General features: G+C 28.0%; 1 protein-coding gene across 8 annotated transcripts in view; it reads right to left on the bottom strand.

Moving 5' to 3' along the window:
• Positions 1–20,344, bottom strand: part of LOC105250573 (protein sprint) — a 142,255-nt gene that overhangs the window by 1,180 nt on the left and 120,731 nt on the right. For 7 of the 8 annotated variants that reach the window (XM_025406859.1, XM_025406862.1, XM_025406865.1 and 4 more), the window contains 13 exons: positions 16,971–17,162; positions 12,842–13,026; positions 11,011–11,189; positions 10,641–10,739; positions 9,390–9,973; positions 8,320–8,959; positions 7,327–7,809; positions 7,089–7,242; positions 5,934–6,169; positions 4,338–4,804; positions 3,106–3,237; positions 2,485–2,727; positions 1–77 (listed from right to left, as the gene is read on the bottom strand). The exon at positions 1–77 is cut by the window's left edge and continues 116 nt beyond it. In XM_025406859.1, the coding sequence (XP_025262644.1) occupies positions 1–77; positions 2,485–2,727; positions 3,106–3,237; positions 4,338–4,804; positions 5,934–6,169; positions 7,089–7,242; positions 7,327–7,809; positions 8,320–8,959; positions 9,390–9,973; positions 10,641–10,739; positions 11,011–11,189; positions 12,842–13,026; positions 16,971–17,162 (3,671 nt within the window). The remainder of the gene's footprint in view (positions 78–2,484; positions 2,728–3,105; positions 3,238–4,337; positions 4,805–5,933; positions 6,170–7,088; positions 7,243–7,326; positions 7,810–8,319; positions 8,960–9,389; positions 9,974–10,640; positions 10,740–11,010; positions 11,190–12,841; positions 13,027–16,970; positions 17,163–20,344) is intronic. The other variant, XM_025406864.1, reaches the window with a different exon arrangement.

Below are 20,344 nucleotides of genomic sequence, written 5' to 3'. Positions count from 1 at the left end.
CTAGTGTTTAAGGAACCGTGCAGTTCATCCGGTACCAAAATTCGCAATACAGATGAACAATCAGGTGTTCCACATCCCTAAAGAAAAAGATATCTAATTAAAATGTAATATATTTAAATTTTCTCAAGACAATTCAATGCTTTAAATATACTATATATATATATATATATATATATATATATATATATATATATATATATCGGGTGATTCATATTAATCTTAACAAGCAAATATTTTAAAAAATATGAAAGATACAAAAAAATGTTTTAGACAAAAATTGTATGGTTTCCAAGGGGACATAAGATGGTAACAATTATTTAACCTTGGATAATCGTTTGAAAGTCACGCAAAAGTTACCTTTAATTTCTCAAATGGAACCTCTTATTTTTCATTACACATTCTTGTAGCTTATTTCGAGAGCTTTCCAAAACACTATTATTAAATGTTTTTTCGTTAAGTACTTTTCGAATTATGAAACTTGAAATAATTTTTTAATTTTACATAAATCGTAAAATATCTAGTAAAATGTTCATTTTCCGATTATTTCAATACTTTTACTTTACTAAGCACAAAATAATGTGAAGAATCAATTGATGTAAAAAAAACACATTTTTAAGAAAAAATATATAATTGTTAATTGCATATTTGTAACATAATGGCGGCGCGCGGCGAAGCGATGATTGGGGAGCGGAGGAGCGATAAATGTGTAGGCGCGCGTCGAAGCGTGAGTATTTTACATGATGGATTTCAAAATAGTATATAACTTTTTAGTTCGGTTTAACAAGAACTACTTATGGTTTTTTTTTTATGCAGATACGGACACTCTATATATATATATATATATATATATATATATATATATATATATATATATATATGGGGCGTTCCACGCCAAATCGGACACCATTTAGCTTTTGCATCGCCGATTTTTTTGAAAATTTTTTATGTTTAGTATTGGTTGAAAGAGGCCTTCATGATATTTTTCAATTTTTTTTGTCGAATCGTTTTCAAGATATCGATTTTTCAAAAATTACGTTACTTTTTTTTTAGTCCATAAGTTTGCGAAAAATGGGCCAAATGGGACGTTTTTTTTTTGAAATTTTTCTTTTTAAACGCACTTTTAATAAAAAATATCGAAAAAATTTTTCAAACCGTATTTCTATAAGATTTTCAAGTTTTAAATATAAATTGTTGATTTACCAAAAACACGTACTGATCGATTTTCTTAAAAATTTTTTGTAAAAAACTGTCATTCATTCCACAACTTTTAAGCCTAAGTAGATAATGGGATAACGATGGGATCTATTTTTTTTCGATTTTTTTATTTCCATATTTTAATTATCCGTGTTGAAAATAAATATTAATCTTTTTTTCAGGCTCACCGGCAACGGTCATTGTTATTTATTAAATAAAATAGATATATCTTAATCATTTAATGAACGATGACCGATAATTTTTATTTGAATAAACCACAATATATACAAATTTCAACTCCTCCACAATTATATGACTGGGCAATAAAACCAAATTCTTTGCCAAATATTTATGCTCAATTCTTCTCTAACGAAGATTACATTCGAGCCAAAGAATCATTAGAGAAACGATATATGAGAGCAAAGACAATAACAGGGACGCAAAAATATCATTGTGTAATTCCAGACGGAGAAGACACTTTGAGATTGAAAGAATTTTCGTTATCTGTTGAATCTCGAATTTATAAAATATTTAAACGTGTGAGAAAATAAATGCTACTGAATAAAAAAAACTTTATCAAGCATAATAAGTACTTTATTTTGCCTGTATCTTTTTCCTGAAATCAATCTATGAACTAATTAATAATCACTATGTGTCAGATAATTATTAATAGTAGCTCCTGTGTATAGTATTTTTTTTTTTCAGATATTTTTCAACAAGGATAACTTAAATATGGAAATAGAAAAATCGAAAAAAAATAGATCCCATCGTTATTCCATTATCTATTTAGGCTTAAAAGTTGTGGAATGAATGACAGTTTTTTACAAAAAATTTTTAAGAAAATCGATCAGTACGTGTTTTTTGTAAATCAACAATTTATATTTAAAACTTGAAAATCTTATAGAAATACGGTTTGAAAAATTTTTTCAATATTTTTTATCAAAAGTGCGTTTAAAAAGAAAAATTTCAAAAAAAAAAACGTTCCATTTGGCCAATTTTTCGCAAACTTATGGACGTCTAAAAAAAAAGTAACGTAATTTTTGAAAAATCGATATCATGAAAACCATTCGACAAAAAAAATTGAAAAAAATCATGGAGGTCTCTTTCAACCAATACTAAAACATAAAAAATTTTCAAAAAAATCGGCGATGCAAAAGCTAAATGGTGTCCGATTTGGCGTGGAACGCCCCATATATATATATATATATATATATATATATATATATATATATATATATATATTAACAATTTGAGAATTACGAGACATATTTAATGATATTTGTTGCTTACATTCAGTGTAGACATGGTGCCCTGACTAGACATGAAAGTCTTTAAAACATGCACCGCGCTTGATAGCGTTGTCAAATAATAGCCGCCTTCGCCATTTAACAAAGAAGCATGCAATAGACCCCACATATATTCGGCCTCGATTTCCGCGTCCACTACTTTGCCGCGTACCAAAACCCAGATTACCAATGGCAAAAGATCATCGGCACCCAGCGTAATGTGTCGACCAGAGTTAGCTTGCTTCACCTATAATAAAAATAAAATCACAATTAAATAAAAATAATATTTATAATTAAACTTTTAATTTTAATTAATTATATGATTTTGATACTTATATTTATTATTTTATACTTATACTTATAATTAAAAATAATATAATTTTTAATTATAATTTTATAAAGTTATTACAAATAATTTCAGTAATATAAATAAAAAAATTATAATAAATGAAAAAATTATAAAAAGGAAATAAGAATATGTATTGATATACATATATTGATTTTGAGAAAATATTGAAAATCAAAAATATTAACAAAAAGTTTTGATAACAAAAATTGATAAAATATAGAATTTCATATTTATAATTTTGCTAATACGCTTAAGAAAAATTGCGAAAATACTTACAGAGTTGAAGATGGCCGAAATGGCTGTCAATAAATGCTCCAGTTTTTCAAGAGGTGAGTCAGCTCTTTGTAATCGCTCAATGCACTTGAGAATGCGTTCCAGATTTTCCTCTGAAGGGGGAACGATCTTCGACTGCACACACAAAGGCAAATTATATAAATAAATATGGTATAGATTGAGATAACAAATATAAAAGTAAATAATAAAATAATATGAAATATGAAATATAAATATAAATTTGTAAATTTTTTGTCATTTTTAATGTAATAAATATTTAATTAATTTCATATATAAAGTTATATCTACATATATACAGGATGTCCCAGACCACTCGTATACCCCTTTTAAAATGAAAATAAATGGCTTTTATAAAAAGTCGCGAACAATTTTTAAGTAAATCGGGTACGCTCTATCAAATAGTGATATTTTCAACTTTTGATTCCGACCGGAAATACTCCATCTGGATCGGAAATTCAATTTTTTTAGAGGAACATAGTAAAATTGACAATTTTAAAATTGACAGAGGGACTTTTAGAAAAAACGTTTGATACAAAAGTTTCTTATTTTTTTCACGTACAATTCGAATCTGTAATAAAAAGTATCAGGTTTCCCTACAAAAATTCAACTTCCGATCCGGATGGCGTATTTTCGGTCGGAAAAGTTGAAAATATCACCATTTGATAGAGCGTACCTGATTTACTTCAAAAATTGTTCGTGATTTGTGATAAAAGCCATTTATTTTCATTTTAAAAAGGGTGTACAGGTGGTCACAGCCTAGGACATATATATATATATATATATATATATATATATATATATATACAGTGTGTATCCTAAAAAATGGGAAGTATTACAATGGTGAGTTTAGGACACAAAAATAAGAAAAAAAGTTCATATAAACATATATACAAAACATCCGTGATAACGTTGAGATACTTCGTCAACGTGTTGAAGATGTTTGCCGGAAAATTCGAGCAATACTCGAAATTTTTAAAAAAGTCAGACAATCTATGATGAGACATGTTGAAGCCTGTATTTAAGTTAGAGGTAGTTATTTTGAGCACTTCCTGTTACTTAACTATCTTAATTCTGTTGAAAGAAGCTATAACTTGAAAATAAGATCATATCGGACATATGTTATATGAACTTTTTCTTTTATTTTTGTATCCTGAATCCACCATTGCAATATTTTCCACTTTTTCAGTTACACCTTGTATGTGAGAGCTACTTACTCGAACGCCGAGATCATGAATGGTCTTGCCCTGAGCGTGCTGAATGTTCTCTGCCAAAGTCTGTAGCACACCAGTAGCAACATAGTAATCAATGAACAACCGACAAACATGCTCACGCAGAGGCCTCACGACTAGACCCATCATCACATCTTCGAGGATTGCATCGAGATTGAGGAATTCATTTGGCCGCAACTTTAATCGCTCCTTCTCTACCTCTTTTTCAAACTCGCGCTCACCATGCTTGACCAAATAATTCTTCATACCCGACATGAATTGCCGCATGTTGCGCATCACCACATGAGGAGTCACTTCTTTACTTTCCCGCGTGCACTGAATAAAATTGTCGATATTTTGCGAAAAGGTTGTCGTTTTGTCTGCCGCAAGTTGAAGAGCGTAAGCTCTAATAGCTGCCCCGGTTCCATTTTGTTGATCACGATTTTTCGAAAGTGCTTGTACTCGTGGTGGTGCTATATATAAAAAAAAAGATGAAAATTATTTTCAGAATCTTAGAATAGAAAGAAAATGATATATTTTATATCAGAATAATTATATTCGCGCCCATACAGCACACAAAGATTGCATACATATTGTAGCAATCACCGCAATATTGCAACGTTGCCAATTCACTGCAAAATGTTGCTTCATCATTGTTGTTGAATTGCAGCAACGTTAAAATGCCCGCTTTTAGGAATATTGCAATGTAAGATTGTAGCAATGTTACGGTGCAACGTATTTGTAATATTAAAACGCGTTTTGCTACAAAAGCAGACACCGTTTTAAATTTAATAAATAAACTTTGAAAATATAAAAAAAGTTTGAAAAAGATAAGAAAAAATGGCTTTAAAAAACATCTATTAGTGTTTTTTATTAGACGTTCCTTAAATATTTATCTCAATAATATACATACAATTATTTTACATACATTTGACATCAGAATATTTTAATACGTGCAATAAATGAATTATTTCCTATTTACCCATTCAATTAAGAAAAATCTATTTAATATTCTGAAACCGAATAAAGGATCCAGATTATTAAGCAAATAATTTGTTTAATAATCTGGATGAAATATAAATTATAATTAAGATTTAAATTAATGTGATTTATATATTATTAAATGTAATAATTGAATATAAAATAGATTGGAAAATAGTGTATAATTTTTTTAAAATTGTTTACATCATTAAATAGATTTTTAAATAGATTTTTTAAACAAACACAAAGTAGAAAAGAATAATTTTGAAAGCAAAAAGTTAGTTTCGTTTCTTTATTTCTTGCTATTTATTGTATCTTATTTTTCGAATTTTTAAATTTTAAAGAAAAATATTCGATGTTCTCATGAAAAATTTTTCTGATTATTTACTTGTTTTACAACTACAGTTGCCTATATATCTTATGAATGTAGAAAATATAGCATAGTGCAAATAGGAAAAATCATAAAGCGAGTAGTCTCGTTAAACCGAATTAAAAAGTCCTATACAATTTTGTAAACAATATCAAATATGATAAATATTAAAAATAATTTTTTGCCAAATTTTTTGCAAAATTTTCAAACTATTCAATCAATTTATTATAAAAAAGAGATATAAAACTTACACAAAAGAGGATCCAATCGTTCTTTAAAACTTTTATTTCGTTTGATCTTTTCCATGTCTGTTTCCACGTCCGTATCCAACATAGTTTCCCATTCAGAAGGATCATACGTGCAATCTTTCTGTGAGTCTGGTGTATCTTCGCGATCCATGTTTCGCTTTTCTACATTATCATATGAGGAATTTCGGTCGCTATATAAAGATTCACAAGTGTCCGGCGATTTAAATAATTCCGGAAACCTGTAAGATTCAAAGATCGCGTTATTAATTATTTCTAATTAATCCCAAGGCTTCTAACTGTTTTAAAAAATATTTCATTTTGAGATATTTTCGCCTTTTAGTATTTGTTCTTATATACAAAATGAAAACATCAAAATCATACTAAAATGTTAAATTTTATCATAAACATTTCTGTGAAAATATCTTGGCAAACAAATATTTTAGAAAAAAATTATTTGATTTTGAAGAAGATTTGAAATAATTTGTATAATCTTTAGCATCCTTGTGGAAATCGCGATTAATGGATTATTGTGTATTTAATTGTCCTAATTTAGATATATAGAGCTTAAAGTCTTAAAAAAAATTGAACTTTCAGAGAATCTCAATTTTTTTATTGCATTTTTTTATTCTTATAATTTATACAGAATTTTCGAAATTATAATGTTACATGATTATTCTTTATTAAAAGCTTTCTACATTATAAGAGATGATAACATGTAAATATACTTTAATTTAATAATTTTAATTTTAATTTTAGCTATTGTAAGAGATAAAATGTTCTAAGACTTTGGCTTTATATATTTAAATATAGGACAATTAAATAGCAAATATACAATAATCCATTATTGGATATCAACTAATCAGGGGAAAATACATATTCTACATTTAAAAAAAATTGATTGAAAATGTAAAATAAAAATAAAAGTATCATGAAACTTTATAATTTTGTATATACAGGGTATCATGAAAGGGAGCCTGACTTTTAAAAATTAAGGTAGATTGGCTGAAAGTTAGAAGAAAAGTCTTGTACAGTTATGCAATATTCGCAATAATTAACGAGAAATAAATTTAAAAAAATCTATCTTAATTTTTAAAAATCAGACTCACTTTCATGACATCCTGTATATCTTATGATTCTCTTCTATGTTAAGAGACTTACCGTTGCAGGATTAAACTCTGAACTGTCAAAGTATCTCCAATAATGTTTCTATTGCACTCGTCGTCACCAGGAAATTTTCTCGCAACATTATCACCGTTATAGTCAGTATCACAATCGTAGTCTGGCTCGCCGTCTGGCTCCTCCGTATCATTGCCTATCCGGAATAATTGGGAATTTGTTATTATGTGGCTAACATATATATTCACACATATATACACATTTTGGTTCTTTTACTTACCGATAAATTCCCAACTGGAATCTACTGTCCAAGAAGTATCATTAAACACCTTAGCTCTTATCTTCGGTGGTTGAACGGGTTTCGCCCGGGGAATTTTCTTCGTCTCTCTAGTTTGACCTAATCTCCTCGCCAGGTTGTCGACCGATGATGAAATTAATGGCGTCTTATCTTCCGTTTCCTCAGAGGGTTCTTCCCAGCAGTCGATAGGGTGCAATTGATTAGCGTTATTTCCTGTCGGAGCTTGTAACCAACCTGGTTCGCTATGTCGATATTTATTTATCACTGGATTATTTCTGTTTGGTCGCCTCCTCGGAATTATAGCAACATTCTGAGCAATAGCATCGGCTGGTTCAGCATAAAAGGGACTACTCTGTTTAGATTCTGGAGTCAGAGGGCTATTACTCTCCGAATTTGCCAGGACAAGGCCTAATTTATTTCTCGGAGGCGTCACTGTGTTTGGACTATTCAATGAATTGGCACTGCCTATAGAAATAAGAACAAAAAGATATAATTTTAAAAAGTCTTTAAACAAAATTTTGCAAAAGCTTGAAAAAGTTCAATAATTGAATATTAACTAATTAAATATCAACTAATTAAATAATTAAACATTTGAGAAAAAAATCTAATTGCAAAACAATGCAAAAAATTAAAAGAAAAATTTTTAATCTGAATGACTAAAATATATTAAAATAAATTACAGACTTTCAATATAATAGTATATCATAAAATGATTCACTATAATATTTATTTCTCTTCTATAATAATATATAAAATTTTAGTAATTTTAATAATAATTTATAAAATTTATAAAATTTTAGTAATATTAATAAATTTTCAGAATAATCTAATGAAAAATAAAAATGTACACATTTTATATTCAAGGATATCTTTATCTTAAAATTCTTTTATTTAATTAAAATTAATTCTTTTTTTCCAGATAGATTTATTACAACATAATTTCTATACGCTATTCTGTATAATAAACATACTTACAAACTCTGGATAGCAGATCAGGTCTCTTTCCTATTCCATTCTCCTCTAATGAACTCTGATCAGGACTTTTCATTTCTGGAACAGGTTTGAAACTACTAAACTCCGGACTTGTCATTTCCTTGCACCCTAGCTTATCACTTTTTAAAATGAACCTATCATTTCTCAAAATTATTTGTTCTCCCGCTGATTTTTCACCAACAAGATTTTTATCAGATTCTTTGGGACTCAACAGACGATCATTAGAACTCCTTAAACGATCTTGCGGGGTGCAAACAATCTTGTTATTTTTCAATCTATCATTCCAGGTCGATTGCGTCGATTGGTCAGTCGTATTCCAAATATCCTCGTAATCGGAAATTTTGTCAGCTGGCGAACTGCGATAATATGATTCCAAGATATCCGACTCTTGATAATGCTGGGAGTTTTTCCGATTCTCACGATCACGCCGTCTTTTTGATTTACTAATGCTGGAGGGAGTATTTGGAGAAAGTACGCTAGGTGTTTTCGAGATTAGCTTGGAGGTAGGAGATAAAATTGGAGTGGTGGGTGAAAGAGGTGATTTGATAGAGAAGTTGGAAATGAGAGATTTGTTAGATTGAGGACTCAGCAGTGACGTATTGGGATCCGACGGTGTATTTTGCTGTTGGCAGACAGATGAAAAGATTGTTATAATTTTAATATAAAGGAATATCTTCCTTCCCCCCCTCTCTCTCTCTTCCAATTCTTTAATTCTTAAAAAATTATTAATTATTTTATTTTGTGCAATAAAAAATTAACATATAAAAAACAATAATAATGATGAACAAACTATAAAAAAATTATAAAATACTATAAGATAAATAAATATAAAAAAGAATGTTACAAAATATTCCAAGATAAAAAGAAACAAAATGTTATAAAATATTATAAATATAAAATGAGAGAGATATAAGAAGATATAAATATTATATTTAAAAAAATTCCATAACATGTACAATTATATATGTATAATGTATATATAGTTTAAAAATTAAAAAAGCGAATGTTTGTTATATTATATATTTTAAGAAAGAATTATTCCTCAACTTTACCTGCGAAATATTCAACCCGTTTCCATGATTCATATCGAAGGTCACTGTCGTAGTTACAGTAAAATTACTTTGATTCTGACTGATGCCGGGTTTGGCCCATCTTGGTGGCGGTGGTGGTGGTGTCTTCATATTTTGCGTAGTTTTATCACTTTCAGTGACAATATTCTTAATATCCATTAATTCTGGTGAAGTAGCGCATGACGCATTGTTTTGATGGAAGCTTGAAGTAGAAATAAATTTCTCTGAATTCTTCATGAAATTGATCGTCGTCGACTTGGATGTATCCAGACCACTCTTCAGAATGTCAAAGCTCTTAACATCTTGTGCAGGACTCAAAACGTTGTTCTCCACATTGTGAACCACTGGTGATGGGCATCGTATACTTTGCACAAGGTTTGGCGATATCAATTTGTGAGAGAGCTTGTCACCTGGTGATAATATTCGATCTCTTTTGTTGTCATTCAAAGGTTCATTGAAGGTTGTTAGATTGAGGGTATTCGGCGGAGTTGGACGCGGCTGACGTGGCAACGATGAGGCAAATGTCGATATATTCGCATTAACGGTGTTCGTCGGAGAAGGAGTGTCTGCTTATAAAAATTTAGCTCATTTTAGGTAACAAATTATTTATAGAACAGCTTGTAAGATCTTAGCTAATTATCTGTTACAAGTTATTAGCTCTTATCTTATTTAGCTTTTGAAAACGATTCTAAATATAATTCTAAATATAAATAAGAAAGTATCTGAGTAAATTTACATTAAGTATCGTAATTAATGTTTCAAAAAAACTTTAATAATATCCAAGTATTAATTAAAATTATGTTAAAAAAATATTTTTTCACTTTATATCATTTTATTTTTATTGATTTATATTCACATTTTAAAATTATATTAAATTTAATTCTATATTTGATAACATAATTTTTTGCAGCATTATAGTTTTTCTATCAATTTTATATATTTGTATACCTTAATTTCTTAATTTTTGAACATTTTGTAATTCAAAATAGTATCTATAAGTATCTATAAGTAATATAAAAAAATTGAGATAATGTAATTAAAGTAATGTAATATAAATTATATATTTAAAAATATTACAAAATTAATTATGCATAACATTTAAGTAAAATAGAAAATAAATCTGAAAAAAATAGAATCATAATTTCGATTAAAAAGAACATTTTAACAATCAATAACACAACGAATGTAAGAGAGAATGCTAAAAATTAAAAAAAATATCAATGTCTCTCTTACGTGTATCTTGAGATGATATTGGGGCCAGATTGAGCACTATACTCTCCGTGGTCGGTGTATCCGCATTATTGTTAATGTTATTATTGTGGTTATTATTGCCTGCGAAGAAAAAAATAAAAAAATCTTCTTTGTTTATATTTCTTATTTAATTTTAAGCTATTTAGTTTCAAATATAAACTTCTAATAAGTTTAAGTATTAAATTACATGTGTTACACACAAAATGTTTAATAAATTTTTTCATTATTAATAGATTTATTAGAGAATTGGTAATACCCGGACACTTTTTTATACACTTGACTATTTATTCATCTTTTCTAGAAAAGTCTTTTTACGGATTTGAGTTAAATTAATATCAAAAACTACTCTTACCACCATGGAAACTGCTGAGACTAGAAGTATTACTGCTACTACTTTCCGGTGGTTTTGGATTTGCCATAGGACCATACCGCCAAAATTCTTGGCCCAGTAATGCCAGCGATGACAATTGCTGCCTATTTTTCGCTTCTCGCATCGCCCTCGGCAGAATCAATTGTACTGGTAACTCATCACTGCTTGCCAAACGGAAATAATCACAAATCGAAATTATGTTGTCATTTAAATCATTTTCTCTCTCTTTGATATATACAGGGTGTTTCATAAGTGATAAGCAAAGTTTCAGGAATGGATTTCTCATGCTTAAAGAAGAAAAATCAGCATAGGTTAATCAACATAGGTCCGGAAATGATTAGTTTTTGAGTTATTAAGATTTTTGCAATACAAAATTTTGTCTCATTTCTTGTCTTAGAAGTCCTTTTAAAGGCATCAACAATGTTTTTCAAGTTCGACGTGTTCGGGATTCAATGAGACGACGAGCTGAGGCTTGTTTTGTGACAGGAGGTGGACATATTGAACATTTCCTCTAATTGTCCAAAATCTTAATAACTCAAAAACTAATAATTTCCGAACCTATATTGATTAACTTTTTTTCCTTCTCTAAGCATAAGGAATCCATTCCTGAAATTTTGCCCACCACTTATGAAATACCTTGTAATATTATACGTGTTATATTATTGTAACATTATGTGTTATACATATGTGTTATATATATTTTTTAAATTAAATAGTACATTCTATTTTATTTAAGAAATTTTTTCAATTGTATATGTTTATTATTTATTTATATATGTGACGCGGAAGTATATATGTATACATACAATCATAAAATTTTCTATACATCTCCATTCACAAAAAAATGTTTATAAGCAATATTCTTTTATATTATTTAAAAAAATAAAAATGTTTGAGATTATTAAAATAATAAAGACATTTGATATTAAAATAAACATTTTTTATTGCTCTCTTATAATATATTCCATATTTCGACTAAAAATTTTTATACTTTTAAATAGCAACTGTTTCATCATAACATGAGTTAATTATATTTATTATCAGATGTAATCCGTATCATTTGACTACATCATAAAGTTTTGATACTTTATTTTAATCTGAATACGATTTAGCATTTACATAATTTTTTTCAATTATAAATCATATTAATTAAAATTTATTTTATAACTTAAGGAAATCTTAAATTAAGTGTCCACATTATTAAATTAATAATGTGTAGCTCATTTTCTTGATTAAAATGCATAGATTGTACATCGATTTTCCAATAATTAATTTTTTTAATGCTTAATTTCTTATTTAAATTTTCTTCTATTTTTAAATCGATAAAGAATACATTTTTATATATCTAACGTACGTTTCCTTTTTACTTTTCTTACAATTTTATATATATACATATACATATATATATACACACATATATATATATATATATATATATATATATATATATATAATATGTATGTGTGTGTGTGTGTGTGTGTGTGTGTGTGTGTGTTTATTTATTTATTTTTACTAATATTATTATAATATAATTTAATATAAATAATTTAATTAGAGAGAAAAGTTTGAAAACTGTGAGAAACAAGAGAATAGAGTTGACAAAGCTAGTTTGTGACATATAGGATTTTATAGAGATTAGAAGATAAAAGTGAGAGATGAGATTACAAGAGAATACAGTTGCTAATTAGAGCTATAGTTTGTGGACATACAAATTTATTGAGATTAGAAAATAAAAAAGAAGGACAATACCACATATGTCATTTCCGTGTGGCGGAAATCTATAATAAATAAGAAAAGAGAACAAGGCACTCACCAACATTGCGAATAGTGAGCAATCAGTGAAGGGATATTGTCGAATCTATTCTCGCTCGTTTCCAAGCTCAGCTTGCCCTTGTTGGCCTGGATCAAATAATGTTCAATGTATGGTCCTTTCCCGGCCGGTAATCTCACCGAGAGAGCCATTGTGTCACTCTGACTTGATTGTCGCACCACAAAATTCTGCAACACACACAAAAATGTATATTAAATATTAATCAAATATTAACATCATTTGTTTTAATTACATATTATATTTTGTATTTATTGTGATTAAATTTTTCCTGTTTTTCTGTTTTTTTTCTTGATAAAGAGACTTGAAGATAATAAGATGCAATTCAAAATCCAAAAGGATGTTTAAAAATTCTAATAACATCTACTATAACGTTTTTTTAATTTTCTTATTTTTTTGATGTATATAATCAAGAATAGATATAAAATGAAAATAGATGAGAGAAATATTACATATATTAGTTCTTTCTTATTTTTATAATTTTCGAAACTCTCTCTTTTTCACGTAGAAAAAATCGAAAAGAGATAAAATCATGTAATAAAAAATAAAATTTTTACAAAGAATAAATTTCTAAAAAGAATAAAATTTCTTAAATTAAAATAAAAATAACAAAAAGACAACAGATCTTTAACAAAAAATTACAAAATTCTTGAACTAAAAATTTTTAGGTAGAACGAAAAGAGAATCACAACTCATCTATATAAAAAATAACTGTGAGGCGCATTGTTTTTTGGTACAATTCGTTAGAGACCAGGAGACAGCAGAAAAGACGGAGGATGAAATGACAAAGGATAATTAACAAAGGAATAAAACAATGCATCGGAGGGGAAGCAATGGCAAAAGAGCAGTGTCTCATCGTTTGCTCGCAATCATTTCTACGCTGATTACAGCGCAGAGCTTTACGCGCCATTATAGAAGTGTTATAGAAAAAAAAAGCAAAAAAATTAAATATAAATGTGAATAAAGACAATAAGCATTTTGTCTGTGTTTTAATCGATTTCTTCATTAATCTTATCGGGAGATATATTACGCAACATATTTGGAATTTTATTGCTCTAATATTTCTCATTCAATCTCTTTAATAACACTAACAAATTTTTAAATTATTTATAATAAGAGAATTTATCATCTGTTTTATTTTGTATCTGTTTTATTCATCTTTCGTTAGAAAGATTCTAATATTATTGAATTTGTGGAACTTTAATAATTATTTATACTTGTACTATATACTTGTATACATGTACTTGTATATATATATAAGGATATATGACTATCTTAACACTTTCGTACCTTCGGGACATATATGTCCCATCTACGAAAAAAATCATAACTTTTAAACAAATAATTATATCAACTTTTACCTCAGCTTGTTTTAAAGAAGAAAGTTCAAGCTACATGTAAAAAAATCGCGCACTTTGAAATGAATAATGTTTACAATAAAATATAATTATCTAAATTTTGCGGAAAATCAAACTTTTGAAAGAATCAAGCTTAACCGTATATTAATAAAAAAATTATAGAATTTATGCGCTAATTATAAACTTAAGGTTTTATTTAAATGTGATTATAACTTTGTTATGATAAATATTATAATATAAATATAAATATAAATATTGTTATGATAAATATTATAATATTATTTTATATGTGTAATCAAAGTAAGACGACGCGTGCGATGGGCATCCAAGTCTCGCGGCAAATGCGTCGCTTGAAAAAAAAAGTGTATAATAACGCTACGAATCGTACATGTGTGTGTATATTCAGGAAAAAACATAATATATATTTATAAAAAATCTAAAAATAAAATCTAAGCTTATATTTTAAATATATTGATATTTAAGTTTTTTATAGTCGCTATCTTGAATCTGCCATTTTGAATTTAAATTTTGATGGTAAATTTGGAATCAGCACCTCCAAAAACCTATAAAAACTATAAAACCTATAAAATCTATAAAACCTATAAAACCTATAAAACCTATAAAACTCTTCATATAAAACATATCTCTTTTGGAAAAGTCGGAGGTACGAAAGGATTAATTAATATTTACCTGTTACCTATTTATTGTACAATTTTATTTATCTTTTTATACCGCAAAGAATATCGAGCATAATTATTATAGAATTGTAAAAAAAATTATAAAAAATATAAAATAAATTTTAGAAATTTTTTTTGGGTCTTAGATTATAGTCTCGTGAAGTTATATTTAAGAACGCTTCCATTATACGTATTAATGTCATATTCTATGTAAATATAAAATCAATTATGCCCGTAATGACGAGTTACGTATGTACTTCATCGACCTTGCTGTCTCGATTTATGTAAGTATGTAAAAAATTTTCCCAGCATAATTTCGCAACAATTCAAACATTGACATAGTTTTCCGTCACTCTGGGAGTAGTGCGGTTTCTTCTTTACAATCCATCCGAACGTTAAAAGTACACAACACTCGCGTTCATTGTTTCGAGGCATGCAGCAGCAAATGTTAATGTGGATAGAGGAAAATGGTGTCGAGCGAAAATGATACCTTCCATTCAGAGAGAAGATAATAATGCCTGATATAAAGAGAAGGATGAGATAAGGCGGAATGATATGTGACAATAAGATTTAATTGCTTCTTTATAAATATAATATTTAAATTTGAAGTGGAAAAATTCTCAAAAACTTTGAATTCCACGGGGCTCGCATAAAATAAAAGTTTTTTAATATCCAAAAAGTACTGGTTTATTTTCAAAATCGTATTATTCGGTCAAAAAAAATCGTAAGAAAATTTTAAAAAAAGCGTTTTGTAGGCAAAATGTTGTAGTTTATAGAATTTTAGTTGAATTTCGCGAGAAAAATTTTTTTATCAAGTTGCGGCGTGTTAAATATACATTATGTTAAACATACATAATTTTAACTAAACAATGTTCTTTTTTAAAGACACATAGAAGGAAGATAAAATTTTTTTAAATCGTCAATTGAGCGTTAAAGTTGAAACTTCAAGCTTCAAAATGTTTTTTTAATTTTTTGTCTATGATGATTTTTCGACGAGTTTCAGCGATTTGAAAATAGCCCAATTTTTAGTGTATAAAAAATGTTCCCTATTTTTTTGAGTAGTGTATATATATTTTTTTTACTTAATATAATATCTCGAAATTTCATGTAATTGTTTGCAAAATGGTATAAGATTTTTTTAGTTCGGTTTAACAAGATTTACTTATGATTTTTCTTTGGCACATGATAGGACGAAAATCCTGTATATATACGTATGAATTGAAAAAGAATATATATCTGTTACAAAAAAAAAACGTATATTATAAATTGAAATATTTCAACACTGTACGCATATGCTCAATTCTATCTCAGCAATCAATTAAAAGTAATCAATATATAAATTCTAAATTTTTACATTTACAATATTTAGATTATAATATATAGTAAATATCTGTTATTAACCCTAAAACACACATCTTTACAAAAATTCATTTTTTTATTTCTTAACGTAATATTCTTGTTCTTATTATATAATATCAATAACTTTACTCACATAACTATTGATAATTCTTAAGAATATACAAATAACTTTATAAATTTTTATATCGAAAAATGTAAGATGATATTTCAAATTAAATATTTAAGAATTATTAGATTAGAAAAAACTGTAATATCTTTCTCTTATTTTATTCTTATTTTATTCGCAAAGCTATTTCAGAGAAAAACATATTTTACAAAGATTAAAATGCGGATTCCTAAGCATACAAAAAATCGTTGTAACAAAAAATTTAAAAAGTGATAAATGTTGAAAATTTTTCATTCTTATATTAATTGCTATGATTATATCACATTCAAAATGTGTATTTTTTTAAATCAACCATCAACTTTTCATCACAAATTATTTTTTATTATATATGCTACTTTTATTGTATATACTACTAGCTTAAAATTACAACACTACATATGTATATATAATGTCGTAATTTTAATAATATATATAGCATATATAACAGTTACTAGAATTAATTTTAATTCTTTCAGAAACTATTTGTTTCCAATTACATTTATTTTATTTCGGATATGATACAAAGATTAAATTTCTAATTTTAATTTACGATTTATATAAGCGCACACACTCACCCCTTCCTCTTTGCCTTGCAATAAGTGAAAGGCACCGGCTCTCTGGATGCCTGGCAGAAACCAGATAGGATGAGAGCGTATAAGTCTTTCGATCAGAGTGATGTCACAGGCCACCTCGCTTCCAGAATTTTCCATAGATCCCGAAGATCCTTCCGAAGTGGCCGATCCTTCCGATGAAAATGATTCTTCACTCTAATCGGAAAAAGATTTTACGATAAGTATATAACGAATAATATTACAGATTATCTGAGAATAATAGCCTTAAAATAGAATAATAGCTCTTCATAAAATGTTCTCTAATGCAGAATTACAGAATTTTTTATAATTGCAAAATTTTTAGTAGAACTATATATTAGTGACGATTTTTTGAAAAAAAAAAAAAATGTAATTGTTAATTGCATTTTTTTTCGAAACAATTATGTGTTTTCTTTACACCAATTGATTCCTCCTATTATTTTGTATATAAAAGTATTAGTAAGGTAAGATAATCGAAAAATGAATATTTTACAAGATATTTTACGGTTTATGTAAAATTAAGAAATAATTTCAACCCTCATAACTCGGAAAGTACTTAATGGAAATTAATTTAATTATAGTATTTTTAGTGTCTTGTTATAAGTCGAGGTTGAGCATCAAAGCGGTTTTAAAATTATCAGAATCGGGATGATAAGCACCCATTGGCTTATAAAAAGTTACCACCTCTGGCTCTTTCAATAATAATAATTTAAAATATAAATTTAAAAAATTAGAAAACAATAGTATTTTAAATTCTAACAACACAATTGCTCTTCACTTCTTTCTCCTATCCTTGCACCTAGCTATTTTCCATCAGTCTTCTTTCCGGAGCATCCCCTTCACCTACTCCTTCACCTTTTTCCTCTTTCAGAACGTATTCCTTCATCCCGAGGTCTTCTTTTCCATACATGTTACCCTTGACTCCGATTCTTTTCTCCATCAGAATTCGATGATTTTCAGGAATCGTTAGATTTCGACGAGGCTTTCGAAGATTTTGCGGAAGGCCTACCCGACCTCGAGGAAGATTCTCACGACTTTGAGTATCTCAGCGATCCTGAGGAGGCGGCGAATAACCGCGAGACTCTCGAATTTAGCTCGCGATACACTAAACTATTTTCTAACTCAATTTCTCGATACCTGAGACAGCATTTTGTATGAGCCCTGATCACAAGAAATTGCACAATTTTCTAATCAGCGCTCCCGCTATCAATCCTTAGTATCTGCTACCGACTTCTATTGAGAGTTCGCATTCAAGTCCTGTAGAAGAAGTTTCCTCCTTCCATTATTTTATTCGAAAACTTCTGATTCCATATCCCTTTCTCCTTTTACATTCACATAAATGTATAATATATTTGTATATTAAAATTTTATTTATAGAAACATATTTATCGTAAAGCCCAGTCAGGACTAAATTATTAAATCTAGGTTCCCCTATCTATCCTGACTGACGAATCAATGTAACATCTATAAAAGTTATTTATATTTGACACACACACGTTAAAGATCTCACATGTTTATATCTGGAATCTCACAATTTTTGTAAATGTACTTATTTTCTTCAATTTAATTCATGAGTAACATTTTAATCTTAATTCTATGATTTTTTTATTATTTTTTTTGACCTAAATGTTCGCGTACATCTTCTTTTTTCTTTGGTACAGCATGAGGTGTTTTAAGAGAGTCGTCTTTCGAGCAGGCCGCTTGAATGAGTACACTTCTTGGTGTTTTTACCATATCTCGCGAGATGTGTGGCATCCATGGACTAATTTTAATTTCGACCCACTGATAGACAGGATCACATCAGATTTGATCTTTCGATCGCCTTCCCATTTTTTATTTTTAGAGTTGGCGCAATTCTTCATATCATTATTTTTGTAGGAAATTAAGACAATTACTTTACATAACTTTTTAATATATAAATTTTTATTTTAAAAACTGAACTAATACTGTTTTATGAATTAAAATAATATTCTTTTACCTCCTTTTACCTTATTTTATAAAAGATACACTATACGTGATTAATTGTTTCGACGCTCGAATTTTCAGCAATTTGCTTTAATATGAAAATCTCTATCTCTTTTAAACCCCGAGGCGCGTAAATCCCACCGGCTCTGTCGCACAATGCGCTTCTAATTCCACATTATACCCTATCCTGTTTGTCGTCCAGTTATCTTTATTTCACAGCCAATTCGTGATCGGTCGTAATTCATTTTTGTTCCTTCTTCACTTCTTCAATTTTTTTTTATTGGAAGAAGTACTATAAAAAACACTCGAACGCTTTATTCTTGCTCTTTCGAGTTAAAGAGGAAAGAAAAAAATAAATATTCAGTGGAAGATTCGATCACTTTTTCATTCTTCATTGTTTTCAACCATTTGATCGATATTGCTCGACAACACACCAACGAGTTTTTTTTTAATTCCAATGTGACTTATTTTCTATTGCATTCTCCCTAAATCGACGAAGAAAAGGGAAATCGATGACGGACAAAGCGAAATGAAAGCCTGAAGAGGGGGTGGCATTGAAAGGGTTCGAGTGTAATTTAATTTGAAATGCAGACTGACACACGGTTTCGAGCTAACGGGATTAAATGTAGACGTGCATTGCATGTTGAATACTCTCTCTCTTTTCCAAAAAACAGAGGGTGGGAGGATAAGAAAGAGGAAGCTAATGATAAATCCTTTAATTGCTCGACAGGAAAAATCCTACGCGATAAGACGCCGCTTTAGTTTTTGTTGTTTCATCTGAATGTAAAATCAAGTATAAAATATAACTATATTTCTTTGTGACGTTAGACCAACTTGTCACATTACATATATTATTCTCAAGACAAGTTAAAGAAGGATACATTACTTCTCTAATAGCACATATTATTTTAAGCCTAGAATTGTATTTAATAAGTAAAAATATAAAAAATAAGAAATAAAAAAAGATAATATACAGAAATATATAGAATATATAGAAACAAATAAAAAATAAGATAATATTATATATTATATATATATATATATATATTATATATATATATATATATATATATATAATATATATAATATTATCTTATTTTTTATTTGTTTCTATATATTCTATATATTTCTGTATATTATCTTTTTTTATTTCTTATTTTTTATATTTTTATTTATATATATATATATTTTTTTATTTTTATTTATATATATATATATAAAATATAAATGTAATATAATATATAAAATGTATATATACAAGATGAGTTATTTAACACACATGATTGCTTTCAATAACCTCTAAAATGCATTGCACAAAAAAATGATTCAACTAAAACTGCTTGATTTTAAGAAAGATGTCTTATGATCAGTTACATCGTTCCATGGAAAACTTG

The sequence above is a fragment of the Camponotus floridanus genome, unplaced genomic scaffold (assembly GCF_003227725.1).
Source record: "Camponotus floridanus strain SB8 unplaced genomic scaffold, Cflo_v7.5 scaffold159, whole genome shotgun sequence".
Taxonomy (NCBI): Eukaryota; Metazoa; Arthropoda; class Insecta; order Hymenoptera; family Formicidae; genus Camponotus; species Camponotus floridanus.
This window is presented reverse-complemented; position numbering and strand designations above follow the sequence as displayed.